At 36.3% G+C, this 21,104-nt stretch overlaps 4 protein-coding genes and 1 long non-coding RNA gene across 9 annotated transcripts; 3 read left to right on the top strand and 2 right to left on the bottom strand.

Annotated features, from left to right (window-relative positions):
• The first annotated feature begins 69 nt into the window (after positions 1–69).
• On the top strand, positions 70–5,337 carry LOC105683616 (small G protein signaling modulator 1). Of its 3 annotated transcripts, XM_020851355.2 has the most exons (13): positions 70–306; positions 467–553; positions 639–758; positions 1,164–1,714; positions 1,961–2,104; positions 2,198–2,522; positions 2,729–2,935; positions 3,053–3,318; positions 3,476–3,822; positions 3,963–4,196; positions 4,312–4,578; positions 4,664–4,854; positions 5,087–5,337. In XM_020851355.2, the coding sequence occupies exons 1-13, from the start codon at positions 216–218 to the stop codon at positions 5,173–5,175; spliced, it is 2,919 nt and encodes a 972-aa protein (XP_020707014.2). In that variant the 5' UTR covers positions 70–215; the 3' UTR covers positions 5,176–5,337. The 3 variants fall into 3 exon arrangements, with proteins under 3 accessions (XP_020707014.2, XP_048505916.1, XP_048505917.1); XM_048649959.1 differs by having other exon boundaries at positions 2,729–3,318; XM_048649960.1 differs by having other exon boundaries at positions 175–306; positions 437–553; positions 2,729–3,318.
• Positions 765–1,982, bottom strand: LOC125499888. 2 transcript variants are annotated; one of them, XR_007276924.1, is made up of 3 exons: positions 1,840–1,982; positions 1,458–1,755; positions 765–1,381 (listed from the first exon to the last, which is right to left on the bottom strand). It is a non-coding gene; the product is annotated as an uncharacterized LOC125499888 (long non-coding RNA). The 2 variants fall into 2 exon arrangements; XR_007276925.1 differs by having other exon boundaries at positions 765–1,376.
• LOC105683646 (synaptic vesicle 2-related protein) lies at positions 5,194–9,436 on the bottom strand. Its single transcript, XM_012396402.3, has 7 exons — positions 9,138–9,436; positions 8,860–9,044; positions 8,553–8,749; positions 8,373–8,436; positions 7,527–7,652; positions 7,122–7,330; positions 5,194–7,029 (listed from the first exon to the last, which is right to left on the bottom strand). The coding sequence occupies exons 1-7, from the start codon at positions 9,331–9,333 to the stop codon at positions 6,411–6,413; spliced, it is 1,596 nt and encodes a 531-aa protein (XP_012251825.2). The 5' UTR covers positions 9,334–9,436; the 3' UTR covers positions 5,194–6,410.
• Positions 9,437–9,793: 357 nt separating this feature from the next.
• On the top strand, positions 9,794–13,903 carry LOC105683668 (mevalonate kinase). Its single transcript, XM_048649966.1, has 4 exons — positions 9,794–9,929; positions 10,889–10,983; positions 11,133–12,187; positions 12,406–13,903. Exons 3-4 carry the CDS (start codon positions 11,300–11,302, stop codon positions 12,676–12,678), a joined length of 1,161 nt encoding a protein of 386 aa, XP_048505923.1. The 5' UTR covers positions 9,794–9,929; positions 10,889–10,983; positions 11,133–11,299; the 3' UTR covers positions 12,679–13,903.
• Positions 13,904–14,754: 851 nt separating this feature from the next.
• Positions 14,755–20,991, top strand: LOC125499885 (mevalonate kinase-like). 2 transcript variants are annotated; one of them, XM_048649964.1, is made up of 4 exons: positions 14,755–14,894; positions 17,977–18,071; positions 18,221–19,275; positions 19,494–20,991. In XM_048649964.1, exons 3-4 carry the CDS (start codon positions 18,388–18,390, stop codon positions 19,764–19,766), a joined length of 1,161 nt encoding a protein of 386 aa, XP_048505921.1. In that variant the 5' UTR covers positions 14,755–14,894; positions 17,977–18,071; positions 18,221–18,387; the 3' UTR covers positions 19,767–20,991. The 2 variants fall into 2 exon arrangements, 1 of the variants encoding a protein (XP_048505921.1); XR_007276923.1 differs by lacking the exons at positions 14,755–14,894; positions 19,494–20,991 and adding an exon at positions 15,236–17,017 and having other exon boundaries at positions 18,221–18,299.
• Positions 20,992–21,104: the final 113 nt, after the last annotated feature.

Here is a 21,104-nt window from a genome sequence, read left to right as displayed (position 1 = left end):
GATGAATTTCTATGCCTTTTAATTCGATGGGGAACCCCCGAAACCGTTGCCGAACCGTTCAAGTTAGATTACCCCATAATCACTGTCACATTACGAAGCAGATATTAGAAATGTTAAAAAAATTATATGTATAACTCTTCAATATCTATCACATTTTTCAAAAGTAGGGTGGGAAAATAGGATCCCCCTGGATCTCGCTCCTTTATTCACCCCCGATGGCGGGACTGTCGCAGTGTGAACGGCGCGCGCGCGAATCATTAAACGTCTGCTATCAGTTGCAGGAGACGAATTTGTGTTTCAAAAGAGGTGAGTAAATCTTCATTCGAAATTAATACTCTCATTTGGAATTACATCAAATCGTCCAAGACAGTGTTCGCATATGAATGATACAATTACAATAACAAATAGAGAAGTTTTATCTGGTAACGTGTAACAGGTGATAACGTAAAGCCTGGTTATTGATTAGTCGCCCCACCCTTGCAACTCCACCTTGAATTCGCGATAGAACTACAGCTGATGCCGGGCCTCGACGCCACCCCCAGTTTCGAAATGGGTAAATTAAACATTATTATAGATTCCTTCACTTTCTAACACATCGTTTATTCGGTAATATATTGGCATGTTCAATATCATTTCAGACGAAAATTTCAAGGAAAGATTGATAAGGAATGTCAAGAAGGAAGTGAAACAGATTATGGAGGAAGCTGTAACACGTAAATTCGTACACGAAGAAAGCAGCAGCATCACCTCCCTCTGTGGTAAATACATAGTGCATATGTGTATATTTGCACACCTATCTATGCTTTGTATATTTTTACTCATAACTGTATCCTACAACCAGAAATTGAAAGGTGTGCATGTTTATGTTTTTTGGCAATCAGGCCACCCCCCTGCATTCAAGCTCTTATCACATAATAACCATGTAGTCATTTGGTCTTCTAACAGCAAGGTGCATTTCTGGTGAAAATTTACGTGCTTATATTTCATTGTGTACATGATTTCTTGAAATGATTTCTATTTTCAATACTATACTTTCTCCAAAAATTATTTATCTTCATTGTACAACACGCAAATTATAGCAGGATTCACTTATTGTAAGATTGAAACATTGTGCACTTTTTTTCTTCAACGCCATTAATGCACATCCATTCCAATAATTTTAGCTGCAGTGGAGGCATGCTTGTCCCAGGGGCTACGAAGGCGAGCGCTAGGATTGTTTAAAACTAGCTCTACAACTGCGCTATTGCACAAAGTAGCCAAAAGCTTTCCACCTGCCCATCAAATTTCAAGAATGGTGCAGGAATTGGAGAATGTTGAACCATCCAACAGGAAATCTTCCAGCAGTGGAGACAGCACCAGTAAACCATTACCACCTCCTTTGCTGAAAAAAAATTCCGCTGGAGTTCTTTCACAGTCACATCATCACCCTCCAAAATATTTATGGATACGACTGGCACTTTTAGAAAAACAGCTAGCAGGAATTATTGCATATTTGGTAGAAAATAGCAGCAGATACTACGAGAAGGATTCGTTAGTTGCTGATCCAGACTGTGGATCCATCCTTAGCTCTTTACTGGTCGGACCATGTGCTCTAGATTATTCCAAAACGAAAACCCAAGACCATTTTTGGACAGATCCACCAGCTGATGAACTTGTTCAAAGACATCGAATCTCATCTGGAGCTACTAGCTGTCAACCAACTCCTCCTCTCAATGTGGGTATTACTATAGTATTTGTCACAGTTTTCATTTGATACTGTAAAAAAGGTAACATCGAAAGAATTTCCCGTCATATTTTCATTACTCTAAAAAAGCATGCTTTGTTGAGTTTGAAACACACCTACGTGCTATGTTGTGTATACCACTTGGCACTTTGTGTGGACTTTGGAATTAATTTTTCATACATTTTTTGCCCAGTAAATTATGCTTTTTCCACTTAACTTTTTTTTTACTTCTCTAAGTTTGGTAGAAGTTTACACACTGGGGGAAGCTCGGAGGATAGCCTTGGCCAGATGCCTAGATCTGCTAAAGATTATGTTGAATCTCTACACCAAAACAGCAAGGCAACTTTACTCTATGGCAAAAACAACGTCAACGTACATCCGGTACATATTGTTTGGCATCTTCAATATTCTAATTTTTCTCTTTACATCTGATAACCTACGGAATAGTCTTGATTGGTATATTCTAAACTGCAGCCTCAATCAGATCCGATGCCAGGATATCTCTCCCTACACCAAAGTGCTCAGGGTCTAGTCATCAAGTGGACACCGAATCAACTAATGAACGGATTTGCTATCAACTGTTCTTCAGAAACTGGTGGGGTTGGGGGTGGGAGTGATGGCAAAGAGGGAAAAGAAGGAAAAGAAGACAAGTCCCAGTATTGGCAGTACGCACTTAATCTGAGGGTAGAAGATATTGTTTATGTTCACTGTCATCAACAAGGGGGTGGTGAAGGCGGTGGCACTGTGGTTTTGGTTGGACAGGATGGAGTGCAGAGACCTCCGATTTGTTTCCCAACAGGTGAAACTGAAAACATAAAAGCACGAACTAACATAAAATGAGAACTTTGAGTAGAGTTACTGCAGTAGAATCGTATGGAAGAAAATAGCACTAATCATAGCACACTTACATTGAATTCAAGTAACATAGCTGCAATTAATAAAATGATAAATATGAATAATTTTGTGCAATTTTAACTGAAGTTCGCAATTTCATGAACATTACAGGTCAAGGGCATATGCTATCATTTTTATCTTGCTTGGAGAATGGTCTGCTACCAATGGGCCAACTCGATCCACCTCTCTGGTCCCAGCGTGGTAAAGGCAAGGCTTTTCCACGCGGTCGCAGGAGACCGGTACCATTACCGGACCAGAACCAGGAGGCCATTGATTATGTATTCAGGATCATTAACAAAGCTAGACAAGAAGACTTGCGTATGTCCATATCATTCAATTTGTGTTTATTCAATCGTTTGTGTCTCATAATGTCTGTCTCACAAAACTCACTCATGACTGTCAATATATTTTCAATTCTCTTGATGAATTGCGTAGTATTGACCCAAGAACTGATGGACCCAGGGTACAGGCGAGGTATAGCTCAAAATTGGAGAATTCTATCCTCGGCATCCGCGTCAGCTTCTAGTAGTGACTCACCACATACATCAGAATCACTTAATCCTCCCGACAGTCCCGCTGTTCCACCACCAGAGCTAAATAGCAATGGTCATCCGATTCGTCTGGTTTGCCAGACAATGAAACGTCAAATCATCTCTAGAGCATTTTATGGATGGCTCGCCTATTGTCGCCACTTATCAACGGTACTTGAAATTTTTCAATTTTGCTAAAACTCGACAAGTGTGTATTTTTAACAACATATTCTAATTACGGTTATTGCTCTATACTTATATCAAATTCATCATTGTTCGAAATTGCCATTGCTACAATATATTTGAGCAAAGCTTGCATTAAAACTAGGTACGTACACATCTGTCAGGACTTGTAAATGGAAAGATCGTGGAAGGCAGTACAGAAGATCGAGAAGGTCTCACTATAGAAAGGTGGCGTGTTCTCTCTCAGAACGGATGTGTGAGTGACAATCAGCAAGTGTTGAGGCTTGCCTATTATGGAGGCGTAGCGGCTGAATTGAGAGGAGAGGTATGGCCCTATCTGTTGGGTCATTATCTTTGGGGTAGTTCTTCCAATGAAAGGCAGGATTTAGATGAAGGAACAAGACAAAGCTACGAAACCACGATGTCCCAGTGGCTTGCAGCAGAAGCTGTTGCCAGACAGCGGGATAGACCAGGCAGTGAATCTAGCGAAGGGTATGACAATGATATTCTATTCAAGTGGCATGTAGCACTTTATACCCATAACAATTTCGAGCGAATTTTTTTTTATACAAACGAAATCGTTTTTCTTCCCTCAGACAAAATATAATTCTGCTATTCAATAATATTTGCAGACATTCTAGTGAGGCAGATCAGGAAACAGAAAGTGATTTGGGTGATTCTATTGAAGACGGCTCAGAGCCGAACTCTCCCGTATCTTCTCAAGGTGGAATTTATGCGAGAGATTTTCTGGACTTGTTTGCTTTGAATTTGCACAGGATAGATAAAGATGTGCAGCGCTGCGATCGGAATTACTGGTATTTTGCTCCACCAGATAATTTAGAAAAATTACGCAACATCATGTGCACGTGAGTTGTTTTTTCTATACATTCACTTAGCTCTTACCAGAATGCCTATGAATTACACGTTACAGTGTACAAAAATTTCTGAAAATGTTAGTTGATAATAAAATGGTATCCTCAGCTATGTGTGGGAAAGACTGGATGTAGGATATATGCAAGGTATGTGTGATCTCGTCGCTCCTCTCTTGGTAGTATTTGACGATGAGGCAAAGACGTATGCGTGCTTTTGCAACCTGATGGAACGAATGTCCGCAAATTTTCCACATGGTAGTGCTATGGATGCTCACTTTGCAAACATGCGAAGTCTCATACAAATTCTAGACGCCGAACTCTTTGAGCTGATGCATCAACATGGAGATTATACTCACTTTTACTTTTGTTACCGATGGTATGTGAAAACACTCTAATTGGTATTTTTTTTTTTTCAAATGAGATTCAAATGCCAAAACTGATCTTTCATTTCACTGTTTCAGGTTCCTTTTGGATTTTAAGAGAGAACTTATATATGAAGACGTATTTATGGTATGGGAGGTAATCTGGGCAGCAAGATATGTTGCATCGAATCACTTTGTCCTGTTTTTGGCATTGGCTCTTGTTCAAACTTATCGTGATATTATCCTCACAAATTCTATGGACTTCACGGATATTATAAAATTCTTCAACGGTGAGTATAACAACTTTTTGTATTTCAAATTAGCAAGAAGTCAACTAATTTATTCACAAATTTTACTGAACTAATGAATAACTTGTTCTTTAGGTTCATTGATTTTACTCTTCTGCATAGATGGTTGAGTAATTATAGAATGAAACCTATCGTACAAGCGGGTAGTTCTAGACTTTAGTTTTGTGGTACTGTTTTTTTTTTTCATAAAGCTTAAATGATTCTTGTTCGACAGAAATGGCAGAAAGACATGATGCTCGAGCAGTGCTGGCGCTGAGTCGAGAACTAGTTCTCCAACTACAAACTTTGATTGAGAATAAGTAAATTAATGTCACTAGAATCTCATATTAGAAAAACATATTTATTTAGTTATTTACCACATAATATGGGATGCGTGGATAGCATACCCTTTAAAGTTGTCATTATATTCTGAATGATAAATTCTACTATAAAGAAATATATAATAATATATATTATACATCTATATGTTATCTGGGTACTTATTTACGTATAAAAGAGCATTTGGAAACCTAGATGGAGGGCGATAAAATTGGATTTAGCATCCTAATCCACCTCACGAAGAAAGTTCAGATATTAGTATCTCGCTATCTTAAAATATCACATTGTTTTCCATTTTAATGCCGGAAGATTTATTTTCGCGTCTCATAACGGTCACACGGTACCCAAAGTTTTTGTCATCATAGCCAAACAGCTGGTCTAAAACGGAGTTTGAGATGACTAAAGAACTTTCATCCAGTTTACAGCTCTCAGCAAAAGCAGTTATGTCACTTTTTGTGTGAAAAAAAGATATAAACAAACCAATAGAAAAATCTGTATATTTGGATTATTTATGTTGTGCTTGTAATTTTACTAAAGTTGCAGCATATTGCTCATTTGTCTGTGGGATACTGAATGTCAATGATAATTGCAGAGTACACGAGCAGATGATCTTATATTTGTATTTTAATATTCATGCAGACAAAAGGATGGAAAGATCTTTACAGTTCACTATATGTATTGCATAAATAAATAAATAAATAAATAAATAGATAAATAGATAAATAGGCATAAGTGTAGATAAATTTGAAAAAGTGACATGTGCTTTTGTGAAAGTGGTATATGTATAAATTGAATACACAGATTTGAAGCCTAAATCCCCCCTCTGATATACGTACAAATACATAATTTGATTTCCAAATTAACACGAATAAAAGAATTGTATTTAATAACGTTAATTTCTGATAATTCTAATCCTATTTCACTGATTAATACTTTATTTTTAGTGTCGGTTGTACATAGTCAATAGAAGCTACTGATAGTTGAGCAGTCATTATTACAAATTGAATAAGTCAGAGTAAGAATGAATCCCTTTGGAGTAACAACAGTCATATCCTCAACTTGAACCGTCATCTCAAATCATAATTTGATTGTAAAAACTAGCTATAAGGCTATGCTGCAACCTTGGACCATTGGTAAAATTTTTGAACTTTTACTCTAGGAAAAAGTGAAAATCGTAATTTATAGTCTTGATATTGTCAATGAGGTTTAAATAATTTGACTCAATGCTGACTTGTAGAAGGAGAACCTTCATTCAGCCCTCGGCCTTTAGTTTCGATAGGCAACGCGAGAGTAGCGGCAGCTGCTAGTAACGCAGCAAAAGCATACACACCCATTGCAATGGGTAGAGATTTTTGAAGTAATACTTGCGCCACATAAGGAGTTGACATAGCTCCTAACCGTGCCATAGCGCTGCAGGCGCCAACTCCTACGCTTCTCAAATGGGTAGGATAAACTTCTGGGGTGTATACATAAGCGGCTTGAAATACTCCAGCAATCAATCCTCTAGCCAAGAATATTACAATGGTCAGAAAAGTTCGACTCAGAATACATGCTTTGCTTAACAGACAGACGCACATCGCAAATACGGCTAACTGGCCGGCCATCGTTCCTTTTCGACCGATCTTTTCAATAGCAAATATAGTGCAAAAAATACCAGGAAATTCGGCCAACGTTGTCCAGAGAAGGTCCATATAATCACTACTCTCTAGTTGGCATTGCAATCTACAATCTTTCTCTCCTGCTTCTTTGGTCGCCCATGTACTACACTCACCTGGTAAGCTTCCAAACAACTCCGTTGTCATCAGTACTAATCCATAATAACAAAACGCGCTTGTCATCCTGAAATATTAGAATATGAACTTCAATCAGCGTTCTGAAGTCTTCAATAATTTTATAAAAAAGTAATTTATGTTATTATTCGTCAATCTTACCACACTAGCCAGAGTAGAATGGAGGTACGACGCATTTCTGGAGACAGTAAATCAAGAAGCCTGCCTCTACCACTCCGGTAACACCTGTCAACGACTAATCTGCCTAGTGGCATGGGCTTGCCATTTTCTCTCGCCACTCGCTCCAAAGTGGAAAGAGCTTTGTCCATTCGACCCGATGCTGCGTCAAACATCGCTGACTCAGGAAGCCACTAATTACAAGCCAACATACTAGAGTTACAGAGATTTAAAAAGAGCTTGCATTGATAAGACATTCAGACACAAAAGGGAAACTGTGTTATCAGTGTGTTTAATGTTTACGATCAATTGTTATTTCTGTAAAAAAAAAAAGTACTAGTTTTCCAAGACATAGCAAAGGGAAATGCATTGCAGTAAAACCTGACTTACCGGAGTAATGAGAGTAAAGACAAATAAAGGCAGGGTGGATAATACAAGAAGCCATCTCCAGCCAAGGATCGGCATCACAGCTAAAGCTAGCACCACTTCAAAACATGCTCCAAGTGCCCAAAAACACTAAAGAAGTACATTGATTAATTTAAAGTAACGCTTTATACATTCTAATTATACTGCTTAAAAATTGAATGGAATTTCTATAACGTTGTCAGTTATGCCTTTAGAAAATAAGTCTACAAAACATAAACTAGAGTATAAAATTATACTTTAAGTAAAAGGTTTTCATCTTCTTTGTAAAACACTTAATTTACGATTAGAGAAAGCTAGCCGAATTAAGGATGGGTTTGCGCAAACTATAATGGATAATGGGACTAATTTTACTCTACAACGTGCTTGAACTATCCTTGGCTTCACTCAACATTCATCGAACTGCAATAAGCATGAATAAACAATAGGGGTGATTACAACTGAGTCCTGACTAGAGTTGTTGCTTTCTTCATATCATAGTATATCTCGAAAGCGCGATAGTTATTTAGAGACTTTTTCAAGGGAAAACTACAGCTTTGCATAATGTGGTCGATTATCTCCATGTGCGTACTAAAATTTGAGCTGGCACGAGATGGTTAGTAAGACTTTTGATAATTGCCCCAGAGAAGCTTTATAATCTGAAGTTGCATCATTTGTCTTTTTAGAACTGACTGAAACTCAACAAGATAAAATTGATGTTGAACATGAATAATCTTTTCCAGCTTCAAGCTACCACTAGCAATCAGTTGTGTGATTCCACACTTAATATAATTCAAGTGATATCCTATTAGTGAATGACACTTTTTAACTCACATCCAATAGGACGACACATTTGGCTCTTTGCTTTGTAGGAAGGAACTCGGCATACAAGGTGACACTGTAAGCCAAATAGGAAGCAAACGAATGATGAGGTCAAAAAATAAAATCAAGAAAAAAAAAACTCGACAAAAGCTATGATGTGTGCCAAATAATATTCTAAACACTATAACTCACGACTGTGGAACACAACCAATGGCAAAACCCACGAGTCCTCGAAGCAGGAGAATCCAAAGGAAATTTGGAGCAAATGCGCTGAGAAATCCATAATAGAACAACAATACAGCACAGATGGTTAATGCCTGTTTTCTGCCATATCGATCACTCAAATTTCCCCAGAATGTTGAGCTCAGCATCATACCCAAGAAAACTACCTGAATAAACATTTTTTAACGATTCAGCAATGATTTCATTAGGATTCTATCTCAATCAGCTATAAATTCGAGTGATTGTTGTTAATGCGGTCTATATTTGAACTACATACCGTAGTAGTTAAAGCCTGCTGGTATCTGGTGATATCCCATTCACAGTGTAGTGTAGGACTGAGAATACTTAGAATAGTCATTTCCATACTATCCGCCATCCAGCAGAGGCCAGTGAATAAGGACAACTTGACTTGGAATTTGCCAAAACCCAGCATGTTGACTGCCTGGCTAACCGTAAATGTATCTGTGAGGAAAGAATAAAGGGGAATGAAGAATGAATATATGTTCATCGAATTTTGTACAACACATGCCAATTTTGAATGCTAAAATGCTTAACCATCTGGAATAACTGCAACAGAAGTGAGCTCCATGGGAGCTTCAATGTTGTTATTGCCATTCGCAGTGTTATTAGTGCTAGTTTCGGCTGTCAACCTTGCGGATCTTGGTTCTACTGTATTCAGCCGCGATCCTTGAAGATCTTCTCCAAATTCTTCATAAGATTCAGAAAACTTACGCCGCCTATGATTAACCATTGTCACACTATTGTTGCTGATTCATTTATTATTTATCAATCGCACTAGAATTGCACTCTTTGAGCATGCCTTCTTTGATTAATAAATGCATAACCCAAGCACGGATCCATACACATATGCCACAATGCATACGAGCAATGTGCCGTTATGCCTCGTAATAAACGAGGAGCAAAGATGCCTCAAAATAATTTTTGATCGGATACATGGCAGTTTTCAATAATGCCTCATCAGAATACGTGTTTGGAGTTAATTTGCCACCAACCCTCTTCTTATTTAATGCTGTGGAAGTCGTGTGATTACGTTTTAACGAATTAATCAAAGTGAGAGTAGCTTAAGTATCCTTCAAGTCTATTCGTGGAAATTCCTTGTTAAAACTCGCTGTTGACCGACGATATAGCACATGCCGATAAGTTCACTCGTTGAGTGTAGCGTTGAGTGTAGATAGGAACACTTTTGATATCTGTTTATTCCTGTGGCCATTTTGTACTTTTCTTTGTATATTTCAACTACAAACAGTACACAACCGATCATGTTCAAAAGAAACTCAAAGCTAGGTAATCATTTGTAAACTTTTATCAGGAGCACAGCATTGTGATGTAAGTGTTATTTTGATAGATATTCTGTGCAAGGTTTATAAAATCTTAGAAGTAATAACTAATGAATCTATTCATGAGGGGAGGCTGTGCTCTGGTCATATATTCTGTTGTCTATCGGAATCTGTACAGAGCTTTTGTTACAAAATATGACTAAAGCACAACGGAATTCTAGAATAAATATTCATGCCCCGCATTTTTAGAAATATTATCAAAATTGACTACAATTATACAACAGACGAAAGCTATCAGACACCAATTTTTCCTCCATACAAACCTCCATTGAAGAACTATATGAAATTTAGAGTCCTGTGAGAGGAATGCTTGAAGCAGAACTATGCCTCCTTTGCTCATTGACAAGTTTTTTTTTAATGTATGCAATACCTCTGCAGCATGTCAAGATTTATAAATTTTTGTTAAAAATTTGTATAATAAACTGTAATAACTGATTCTTTGCTTCTTATGAATTAAACCCCAATTTTATACTTTTCATAAAGATAAAAACGATTAGGGTCAGAGTAAAACGTTGATTTTCCTTGGATTGTTTTCAATTGGGATACTAGTTTCTCACTAGCAAAATTGTAGTCAATATTATGCCATCACCCATCAGTCAATTAGCAAATTACTCAATCTGGAATGGGAGTTCCAATCATGAGAATTCCTTACTTTCATTGCCAAATTATTTTCGAAGTAAGTTCATTTGAACTCTGATCTTTCTAATTCTGGATTTACTGAGTAAATAGTACCATATACAAAAAAAACTAGTGGATTCAGTCTATTATTTCATTCAGAATAAATAGTACTCTGTTGTGAGTTGTAAGGAATTCACTAAGCCTTACAGAACAGCTTACGTTTATTGTATGTTTTTTAGCACTTATCAAAGTTTGACATCTTATCCAGATTCTTCCACATCCAATGTTCAGAACCATCTGTGAATGAATAAACTCTTGTATATTTTGCAGGAGGTTGTAGATCACTCAGATGGTTGCGGGACTAAATTAGTCGTGTTAGTCGTCTCAAACTCGTTCGCAGGAAAGCCTATGCTACAAAGACACAGGTAAAGTTGCTATTCAACTATTAATCAATCAGTGTTTTGTCGATTCTCTATCAGAAGTCTCAGAATACAGATTTTTTATTTCGCAACTCAAAAACTCGTAATTAGGAGATGTATCCAAAATTATCTAACACTAGTCCATTTTATTGCAGACTAGTCAATTCCGCATTGAAAGAAGAGTTGAAAAGTATACATGCTTTCTCTCAGAAGACCCTTACGCCAGAGGAGTGGGAAAAACAGAAGGCTTAACTGTGCATGTCTTTATTGATGTCGTTATATTTTGTTATTCTATAAAATAATTATCAAAGTTTTATACACAATGATCATCTTCAAGGTCTCAGCTCCAGGAAAACTGATTCTTTATGGTGAACATGCAGTCGTTTATGGAAAAACTGCTTTAGCTGCTAGTTTGGATTTACGCACGACTTTAGTGTTTGAAGAATTAGGTGCTGAGGAATTGAATATCTATTTATCATTGCCAAAAATTACTCTAGCGGAAACAGTGTCCATTAAGAGAATAGAAGACCATTTTTTTCAAAATACCGTATCAAAAAATGAGGGAAATTCTGATGATTTTTATCAACATGTTCGAAACTTTGTTGATCAACTTAGGTATAAGGATTCATCACGGAAGTTAGCTGTGGAAGCATTTTTTTATCTATTTGTTACTATTCTGAAAACTACAAAACTTCAAATCAAACCTTTCCATATATACATAAACACAGAATTGTCTGTTAGTTCTGGTCTTGGAAGTTCTGCATCTTTTGCTGTGTGTTTAACTACTTGTTTCTTGCATTACGTTAATCAGCGAAGAAATATAGCTACTGAATTAGATAAAGAGCAGCTAGATGTAATATCTAAGCATGCTTTGAACTGTGAAAAAATTATGCATGGTAATCCATCTGGCGTAGATAATGCTATTTGTACTTACGGGTCGATAGTCGAGTTTCGAAAGAATGAATGTCTACAGCCAATCACTGATGCAAAGAGTATGAGGGTTCTACTAGTGGATACGGGAGTACCCAGAAGCACTAAATGCTTAGTAGAAAGATTGGCTCTGCTGAAGGAAACCTATCCAAAAGTCTTTGATCCTATTTTGGAAGCGATGGACAACGTATCACTGGAGGCTCTGAATATCATCAAGAGAATGAAAGATCTACTTGACACGGATACTGAAAGACTGAATGAGTTTTATGTAAAGTTATTGGTGAGTTTATTAGATTTATACATGGAAATTAAATTAAAAGTGGATCTGGTATTATGATTTCTAAAATTCCGAGTTTCAACCCCTCTTTCTGATATTCATTTGTAGAAAAAAGGTGCAAAAGCTCGGAGTGCTTAGGCATCTGCTAACTATCTGCTTAGCAAATTCAACTGTAGTGATGTGTTTAATCAATAAACATATGTTTCAAAATTATATTGCAGATCCTGATTGACGTAAATCAACATCTATTATCATCTTGTCAAGTTTCACATCCAACCTTAGATGGAATCTGTGCTAAAGTCCGTAAACATTCTCTTCGAGCAAAGCTGACGGGAGCTGGGGGTGGTGGATTCGCTTATGTATTACTACTACCTGACACCAGCGATGAAACTATTCAAGAAATCACTAATACTTTTGTAAAGCAAGGGTATGGTGTTACATTGACAAACTTAGGAGGACCTGGAGTCAAAATTGAAAACAGGTACAACGCATGAAACAGAGTGAGACTTGCTAGTTTTCTTCATAGGTCATGGTAATAAAATTTGTGTAATGCTATGATGGGCTGGTGAAAAATATTTAGTCAACCAAACATTTCGATTACTATGTTTTATTGTAAATCGGACAATAGCGATATAAATAAAGTTATTACAGTTGACAATCGTTTCAATAGTTCGTAACATCGAAAACTTTGGAGTATAGAGTCAGTAAAAATGATGATAGAACAATAAATAAAAACCTTTTCAGTTCATTCCAGTTACATTAAAACATTGAGTACATATGTTTATGCCGTTTTTGAATATCATTTTTTGATACAATTCTTCACTTTGAGTATTAAACCAACGGAAATTAAAGTACCGAATTTACTAGGTACCAAATTATGGAAATATTCTCTTGCAATTAAAAGTTAAATACCTATTAAAATAGTATTCATTTTGTCTCTTCTGGATTATTGTCAGAAGATCTGACTCAATATATTATAATATATAAGTATAATCATTGTCTATAAATAGTGATAGCTGTTTCATTCATGGAATTCGGATGAATTGTGAAAGTTGTGCACCCTGCACAACAATAACTTTTTTGTCACAACAGTAAAGTTCCTTAGTTGTGAATTTTCATGTAGATAGAAGTTGCCAATCGGGTGATAGTTGGAACAAAAAATGAATTGAACACAGCCTGCAGATCTATTTGAATTAATTTACAATTCTAAATAAAAGTGGGGGATAAAATCTCTTCAAAGATTTATGAAAATATGATTTTCATTTGCAAGACTTTTTATCTCACAATAACGATCTAGCCTACAAACATTGAAATACTGTTTCTAAATGGTTGATGGTACTGCGACAGATTCGTTTCCCTTTATTTTACATGGCGGGTTCCTCACGGGTGATTTGGAAAACTGCGAGTTATGAGACCAGAATTGCAAATTAATTAGTTCCAAAACTCCGAATTAAAACTGGAAATTAAATTTTCAGTGAAAAATGATATGTGTAATTTTGAATTCGAATCATAATATTAAAAATCAGAAACGGGTTTTTAACTCAAAAATTAAGATTGAGGAGTTTCAAAATAAATTTCTTATTCGAATGACAGAACTAAAAAATTGAAAATTACTTTTTCATTCGAATGATGTAATTAAGGATGCAGATAATATTGTATTACTTAGTTCTTATTTTGACAGTAACAATTGGGAAATAAAAAAAATTCACCTAGTGCTAATTCGATTACTTTCTGTATGCGCTTTTCGCAACCCCGCAAGCTACACAATTGCCAGTTTCTCGATCGACGCGTAAGATCAAAATCGGAACACCGTGCGTCAGCGAGAATCAAATCTTTCGAAAATGGCAGACAGTAAAATTGATTCTGTGCCTGGAACAGAGTGGATACTACATATTTGACATCATTTCATTTTATTTTCGACGTAAATGAGATCCAAATTGAAAAAAAAAAAAAACCTAAAGAAAAACCCCACGCACACGGAATCGAACCCACGAGCCTCATGCCATGAATCCGAACGCTTGCCGCTGCGCTGACCATTATTTGTTCCACACGTAATCTTAAAAAGCTTATGTACTACACATAAAATGTTTAAACAATAATATCTGCAAAACGCTTGGCCATCTCGTCTTTTTACTTGGCTCACTTTAAGTTCTAGTCGAGCCCAACATATACTGTGAATTTGGCCGAAATCGATGACGACGAGTTCTCAACCTCCCCTTGTGAGTTGCTCGATTGCTCTGATTCTGGCAATGAGTTGAAATCGCGGAACGCCGCGCGCCAGCGAGAATCGATTGTGTGCGTGCATATCATTTACAGGGACCCGTATGCGTGTAAGTGACCGACTGCAGCGCACCAAGTAGTGGGGAGGGAAAGCTCGGGCCGTCCGTGAGCCTTTGCATGTGGTAATCTCATGTACGCGAGACCGCTCTGCGTGTGCGTAAAATCGGGCAATTTTTGTCAGCGCCATCTACTAGTGGGGAGGCAAAGCTCTTGTATATAAGGAAAAGTACATAAGCATACCCCCACCACGTCTTCCGCACCTCTATTCCTATCTACACTCAACGGTTCACTGGAGATCCTCCATAGATCCTCTACGACAGAGTCTGAATTCGTGGTGCTCTAGGTGCAACAGAAGATAGCTAGTCAAACAACGGTCAAACTGGATCAAACGGGGTCGAACCTTGTAAAACTGAACTGAACTGCATTTGTTGTAGGTATCACTAATTATAAATGAATTTTATTATCACAATTTCTGTAATGTATATCATCAACAATTGAACACCTGGCATGACGTTCATCCAGCAACTCATCTTGATTTATTTTGCGTGAATAGACAGTTGTAATAGTGTGGTACTAGTTAACAAGTGTTGACTACGTCGTTGACTCCATTTGTTCAACAATCGTGACTGGATACCGAAAGCGAATACCAAACACCCATCGACGGAAAATCGTCTTTTACATTTGTTTTTTTTAATATGTCATACACCGTGGAGTACATACAGAATAAGCTGTCTGAAAAGCTGAAGGCTTCTCACGTGGTAAGTGACACCTCTTTTCCAAGTGTGCCACATCACTACAGTTTGCGAGTAACCTATATAAACGTGTCCCAAACTGCCATAAACACTGGGTTCCACTGACAGTTTGAGGAAGTTAAACGTGAGTAGCGATTTTGCTCAAAAAACTTGCGCTCACCATGTCACTAATATTTCGAGCTGCGCTCATCTTTCTTGCCACTTCATTGCTGAGATGGTGCGTAACGTACCATCCCTACAGTGGCGAAGGGAAACCCCCTATGTATGGGGACTACGAGGCGCAGAGACATTGGCAAGAAATAACATTCAACTTGCCACCTGAAGAGTGGTACACAAACACTACAAACAATGATCTTCAATATTGGGGCTTGGATTATCCTCCATTAACTGCATACCACAGTATGATGATCGGTCTAGCTGCTAGCAGAATAAATCCGGAGTTCATACGGCTAGGCTATTCGAGAGGCTACGAATCTGATGAACATAAATTTTTTATGAGATTGTCAGTCATCCTAGTTGATATAATTGTCTACATTCCAGCAGTGTTTTTTTTTGTCTATAAGTTGAAAATCAAGAACATGAACGATACACACAACAATTACCAGAGAGTTTTTGGACTGGAAAAACAAGATTTTGTACTCATATCGATCCTGATTTATCCTGGCTTAATATTAATTGATCATGGACACTTCCAATACAACTGCTTGTCTCTGGGTTTATTTATTGCTGCTGTAACAGCAATTCTCCAGAACAGAACATTGATCGCCTCATGCCTCTTCACCTTGGCACTGAACTACAAGCAGATGGAATTATACCATTCTTTGCCCTTCTTTTTCTACATACTCGGCGACATTATAAATCATAAAAATCAATCTGTGACTTCAAAATTTCTGAAATTGATTAATGTCGGTTTAGTGGTCCTCTTAACTTTCGCTATAATTTGGAGTCCATTTTTTATGAATGTTAATGTATTACGCAATGTGATTATCAGGTTATTTCCTTTAAATAGAGGTATATTTGAAGACAAAGTAGCAAATCTCTGGTGTGCAATAAATGTGGTGTACAAATTGCGTGATACATTCTCCAACCTTGCATTGGCTAAGATTTGCCTTGTGACAACCCTGGTAGCACTGATACCAACTAATGTGCATCTATTTTTCAGACCAACCAATAGAAAATTCATTCTTTCATTAATAAACACCTCTCTGGCATTTTTCCTATTTTCTTTTCATGTACATGAAAAAAGTATTCTTCTGGTAGCCAGTCCAGTTTTACTTTACACCCATGAAGACCCCTTTGCATGCTTTTGGTTTTTGATCATTTCAAATTTCAGTATGCTACCTCTATACATGAAGGACAATCTAATGATTGCATACCTTGCACTCACTACGTTTTATTTAATTTTTATTTACTGGATGTTCTCTGAAATATTATATTCCTATGTTGAGCAACAAGGTACTCACATTTGCTTGAAACATGGGAAATCTCATCGTAAAGTTGGTAGTCAAAAAGCAAGACCTGAAGTCTTTTCAAAGACTGATCGTTATCATGACCTTTTGATCAGTTTATTCTATGTTTCTATGCTAGGAACGGTATTCTTATCTATGGGAACATTTTTTGTTGAACCACCTGTGAAATACCCTGATCTATTTCCACTTTTGATATCTGTTTATTCCTGTGGCCATTTTGTACTTTTCTTTGTATATTTCAACTACAAACAGTACACAACCGATCATGTTCAAAAGAAACTCAAAGCTAGGTAATCATTTGTAAACTTTTATCAGGAGCACAGCATTGTGATGTAAGTGTTATTTTGATAGATATTCTGTGCAAGGTTTATAAAATCTTAGAAGTAATAACTAATGAATCTATTCATGAGGGGAGGCTGTGCTCTGGTCATATATTCTGTTGTCTATCGGAATCTGTACAGAGCTTTTGTTACAAAATATGACTAAAGCACAACGGAATTCTAGAATAAATATTCATGCCCCGCATTTTTAGAAATATTATCAAAATTGACTACAATTATACAACAGACGAAAGCTATCAGACACCAATTTTTCCTCCATACAAACCTCCATTGAAGAACTATATGAAATTTAGAGTCCTGTGAGAGGAATGCTTGAAGCAGAACTATGCCTCCTTTGCTCATTGACAAGTTTTTTTTTAATGTATGCAATACCTCTGCAGCATGTCAAGATTTATAAATTTTTGTTAAAAATTTGTATAATAAACTGTAATAACTGATTCTTTGCTTCTTATGAATTAAACCCCAATTTTATACTTTTCATAAAGATAAAAACGATTAGGGTCAGAGTAAAACGTTGATTTTCCTTGGATTGTTTTCAATTGGGATACTAGTTTCTCACTAGCAAAATTGTAGTCAATATTATGCCATCACCCATCAGTCAATTAGCAAATTACTCAATCTGGAATGGGAGTTCCAATCATGAGAATTCCTTACTTTCATTGCCAAATTATTTTCGAAGTAAGTTCATTTGAACTCTGATCTTTCTAATTCTGGATTTACTGAGTAAATAGTACCATATACAAAAAAAACTAGTGGATTCAGTCTATTATTTCATTCAGAATAAATAGTACTCTGTTGTGAGTTGTAAGGAATTCACTAAGCCTTACAGAACAGCTTACGTTTATTGTATGTTTTTTAGCACTTATCAAAGTTTGACATCTTATCCAGATTCTTCCACATCCAATGTTCAGAACCATCTGTGAATGAATAAACTCTTGTATATTTTGCAGGAGGTTGTAGATCACTCAGATGGTTGCGGGACTAAATTAGTCGTGTTAGTCGTCTCAAACTCGTTCGCAGGAAAGCCTATGCTACAAAGACACAGGTAAAGTTGCTATTCAACTATTAATCAATCAGTGTTTTGTCGATTCTCTATCAGAAGTCTCAGAATACAGATTTTTTATTTCGCAACTCAAAAACTCGTAATTAGGAGATGTATCCAAAATTATCTAACACTAGTCCATTTTATTGCAGACTAGTCAATTCCGCATTGAAAGAAGAGTTGAAAAGTATACATGCTTTCTCTCAGAAGACCCTTACGCCAGAGGAGTGGGAAAAACAGAAGGCTTAACTGTGCATGTCTTTATTGATGTCGTTATATTTTGTTATTCTATAAAATAATTATCAAAGTTTTATACACAATGATCATCTTCAAGGTCTCAGCTCCAGGAAAACTGATTCTTTATGGTGAACATGCAGTCGTTTATGGAAAAACTGCTTTAGCTGCTAGTTTGGATTTACGCACGACTTTAGTGTTTGAAGAATTAGGTGCTGAGGAATTGAATATCTATTTATCATTGCCAAAAATTACTCTAGCGGAAACAGTGTCCATTAAGAGAATAGAAGACCATTTTTTTCAAAATACCGTATCAAAAAATGAGGGAAATTCTGATGATTTTTATCAACATGTTCGAAACTTTGTTGATCAACTTAGGTATAAGGATTCATCACGGAAGTTAGCTGTGGAAGCATTTTTTTATCTATTTGTTACTATTCTGAAAACTACAAAACTTCAAATCAAACCTTTCCATATATACATAAACACAGAATTGTCTGTTAGTTCTGGTCTTGGAAGTTCTGCATCTTTTGCTGTGTGTTTAACTACTTGTTTCTTGCATTACGTTAATCAGCGAAGAAATATAGCTACTGAATTAGATAAAGAGCAGCTAGATGTAATATCTAAGCATGCTTTGAACTGTGAAAAAATTATGCATGGTAATCCATCTGGCGTAGATAATGCTATTTGTACTTACGGGTCGATAGTCGAGTTTCGAAAGAATGAATGTCTACAGCCAATCACTGATGCAAAGAGTATGAGGGTTCTACTAGTGGATACGGGAGTACCCAGAAGCACTAAATGCTTAGTAGAAAGATTGGCTCTGCTGAAGGAAACCTATCCAAAAGTCTTTGATCCTATTTTGGAAGCGATGGACAACGTATCACTGGAGGCTCTGAATATCATCAAGAGAATGAAAGATCTACTTGACACGGATACTGAAAGACTGAATGAGTTTTATGTAAAGTTATTGGTGAGTTTATTAGATTTATACATGGAAATTAAATTAAAAGTGGATCTGGTATTATGATTTCTAAAATTCCGAGTTTCAACCCCTCTTTCTGATATTCATTTGTAGAAAAAAGGTGCAAAAGCTCGGAGTGCTTAGGCATCTGCTAACTATCTGCTTAGCAAATTCAACTGTAGTGATGTGTTTAATCAATAAACATATGTTTCAAAATTATATTGCAGATCCTGATTGACGTAAATCAACATCTATTATCATCTTGTCAAGTTTCACATCCAACCTTAGATGGAATCTGTGCTAAAGTCCGTAAACATTCTCTTCGAGCAAAGCTGACGGGAGCTGGGGGTGGTGGATTCGCTTATGTATTACTACTACCTGACACCAGCGATGAAACTATTCAAGAAATCACTAATACTTTTGTAAAGCAAGGGTATGGTGTTACATTGACAAACTTAGGAGGACCTGGAGTCAAAATTGAAAACAGGTACAACGCATGAAACAGAGTGAGACTTGCTAGTTTTCTTCATAGGTCATGGTAATAAAATTTGTGTAATGCTATGATGGGCTGGTGAAAAATATTTAGTCAACCAAACATTTCGATTACTATGTTTTATTGTAAATCGGACAATAGCGATATAAATAAAGTTATTACAGTTGACAATCGTTTCAATAGTTCGTAACATCGAAAACTTTGGAGTATAGAGTCAGTAAAAATGATGATAGAACAATAAATAAAAACCTTTTCAGTTCATTCCAGTTACATTAAAACATTGAGTACATATGTTTATGCCGTTTTTGAATATCATTTTTTGATACAATTCTTCACTTTGAGTATTAAACCAACGGAAATTAAAGTACCGAATTTACTAGGTACCAAATTATGGAAATATTCTCTTGCAATTAAAAGTTAAATACCTATTAAAATAGTATTCATTTTGTCTCTTCTGGATTATTGTCAGAAGATCTGACTCAATATATTATAATATATAAGTATAATCATTGTCTATAAATAGTGATAGCTGTTTCATTCATGGAATTCGGATGAATTGTGAAAGTTGTGCACCCTGCACAACAATAACTTTTTTGTCACAACAGTAAAGTTCCTTAGTTGTGAATTTTCATGTAGATAGAAGTTGCCAATCGGGTGATAGTTGGAACAAAAAATGAATTGAACACAGCCTGCAGATCTATTTGAATTAATTTACAATTCTAAATAAAAGTGGGGGATAAAATCTCTTCAAAGATTTATGAAAATATGATTTTCATTTGCAAGACTTTTTATCTCACAATAACGATCTAGCCTACAAACATTGAAATACTGTTTCTAAATGGTTGATGGTACTGCGACAGATTCGTTTCCCTTTATTTTACATGGCGGGTTCCTCACGGGTGATTTGGAAAACTGCGAGTTATGAGACCAGAATTGCAAATTAATTAGTTCCAAAACTCCGAATTAAAACTGGAAATTAAATTTTCAGTGAAAAATGATATGTGTAATTTTGAATTCGAATCATAATATTAAAAATCAGAAACGGGTTTTTAACTCAAAAATTAAGATTGAGGAGTTTCAAAATAAATTTCTTATTCGAATGACAGAACTAAAAAATTGAAAATTACTTTTTCATTCGAATGATGTAATTAAGGATGCAGATAATATTGTATTACTTAGTTCTTATTTTGACAGTAACAATTGGGAAATAAAAAAAATTCACCTAGTGCTAATTCGATTACTTTCTGTATGCGCTTTTCGCAACCCCGCAAGCTACACAATTGCCAGTTTCTCGATCGACGCGTAAGATCAAAATCGGAACACCGTGCGTCAGCGAGAATCAAAT

The sequence above is a fragment of the Athalia rosae genome, chromosome 2 (genome assembly GCF_917208135.1).
Source record: "Athalia rosae chromosome 2, iyAthRosa1.1, whole genome shotgun sequence".
NCBI classification, from domain to species: Eukaryota; Metazoa; Arthropoda; class Insecta; order Hymenoptera; family Athaliidae; genus Athalia; species Athalia rosae.
The sequence above is the reverse complement of the archived record's forward strand: the minus strand, read 5'-3'. Positions and strand labels throughout refer to the sequence as shown.

Coding starts and splice junctions, on each gene's coding strand:
- LOC105683616 (XM_048649959.1), top strand. CDS start 216: ATGGCGGGACTGTCGCAGTGTGAACGGCGCGCGCGCGAATCATTAAAC. Junction 307..466: donor GAATTTGTGTTTCAAAAGAG/GTGAGTAAATCT, acceptor GTTATTGATTAG/TCGCCCCACCCTTGCAACTC. Junction 3,319..3,475: donor ATTGTCGCCACTTATCAACG/GTACTTGAAATT, acceptor CATTAAAACTAG/GTACGTACACATCTGTCAGG.
- LOC105683646 (XM_012396402.3), bottom strand. CDS start 9,333: ATGGTTAATCATAGGCGGCGTAAGTTTTCTGAATCTTATGAAGAATTT. Junction 8,750..8,859: donor AGCAGGCTTTAACTACTACG/GTATGTAGTTCA, acceptor ATGTTTATTCAG/GTAGTTTTCTTGGGTATGAT. Junction 7,653..8,372: donor AATGTGTCGTCCTATTGGAT/GTGAGTTAAAAA, acceptor GTACTTCTTTAG/TGTTTTTGGGCACTTGGAGC.
- LOC105683668 (XM_048649966.1), top strand. CDS start 11,300: ATGATCATCTTCAAGGTCTCAGCTCCAGGAAAACTGATTCTTTATGGT. Junction 12,188..12,405: donor AGTTTTATGTAAAGTTATTG/GTGAGTTTATTA, acceptor ATTATATTGCAG/ATCCTGATTGACGTAAATCA.
- LOC125499885 (XM_048649964.1), top strand. CDS start 18,388: ATGATCATCTTCAAGGTCTCAGCTCCAGGAAAACTGATTCTTTATGGT. Junction 19,276..19,493: donor AGTTTTATGTAAAGTTATTG/GTGAGTTTATTA, acceptor ATTATATTGCAG/ATCCTGATTGACGTAAATCA.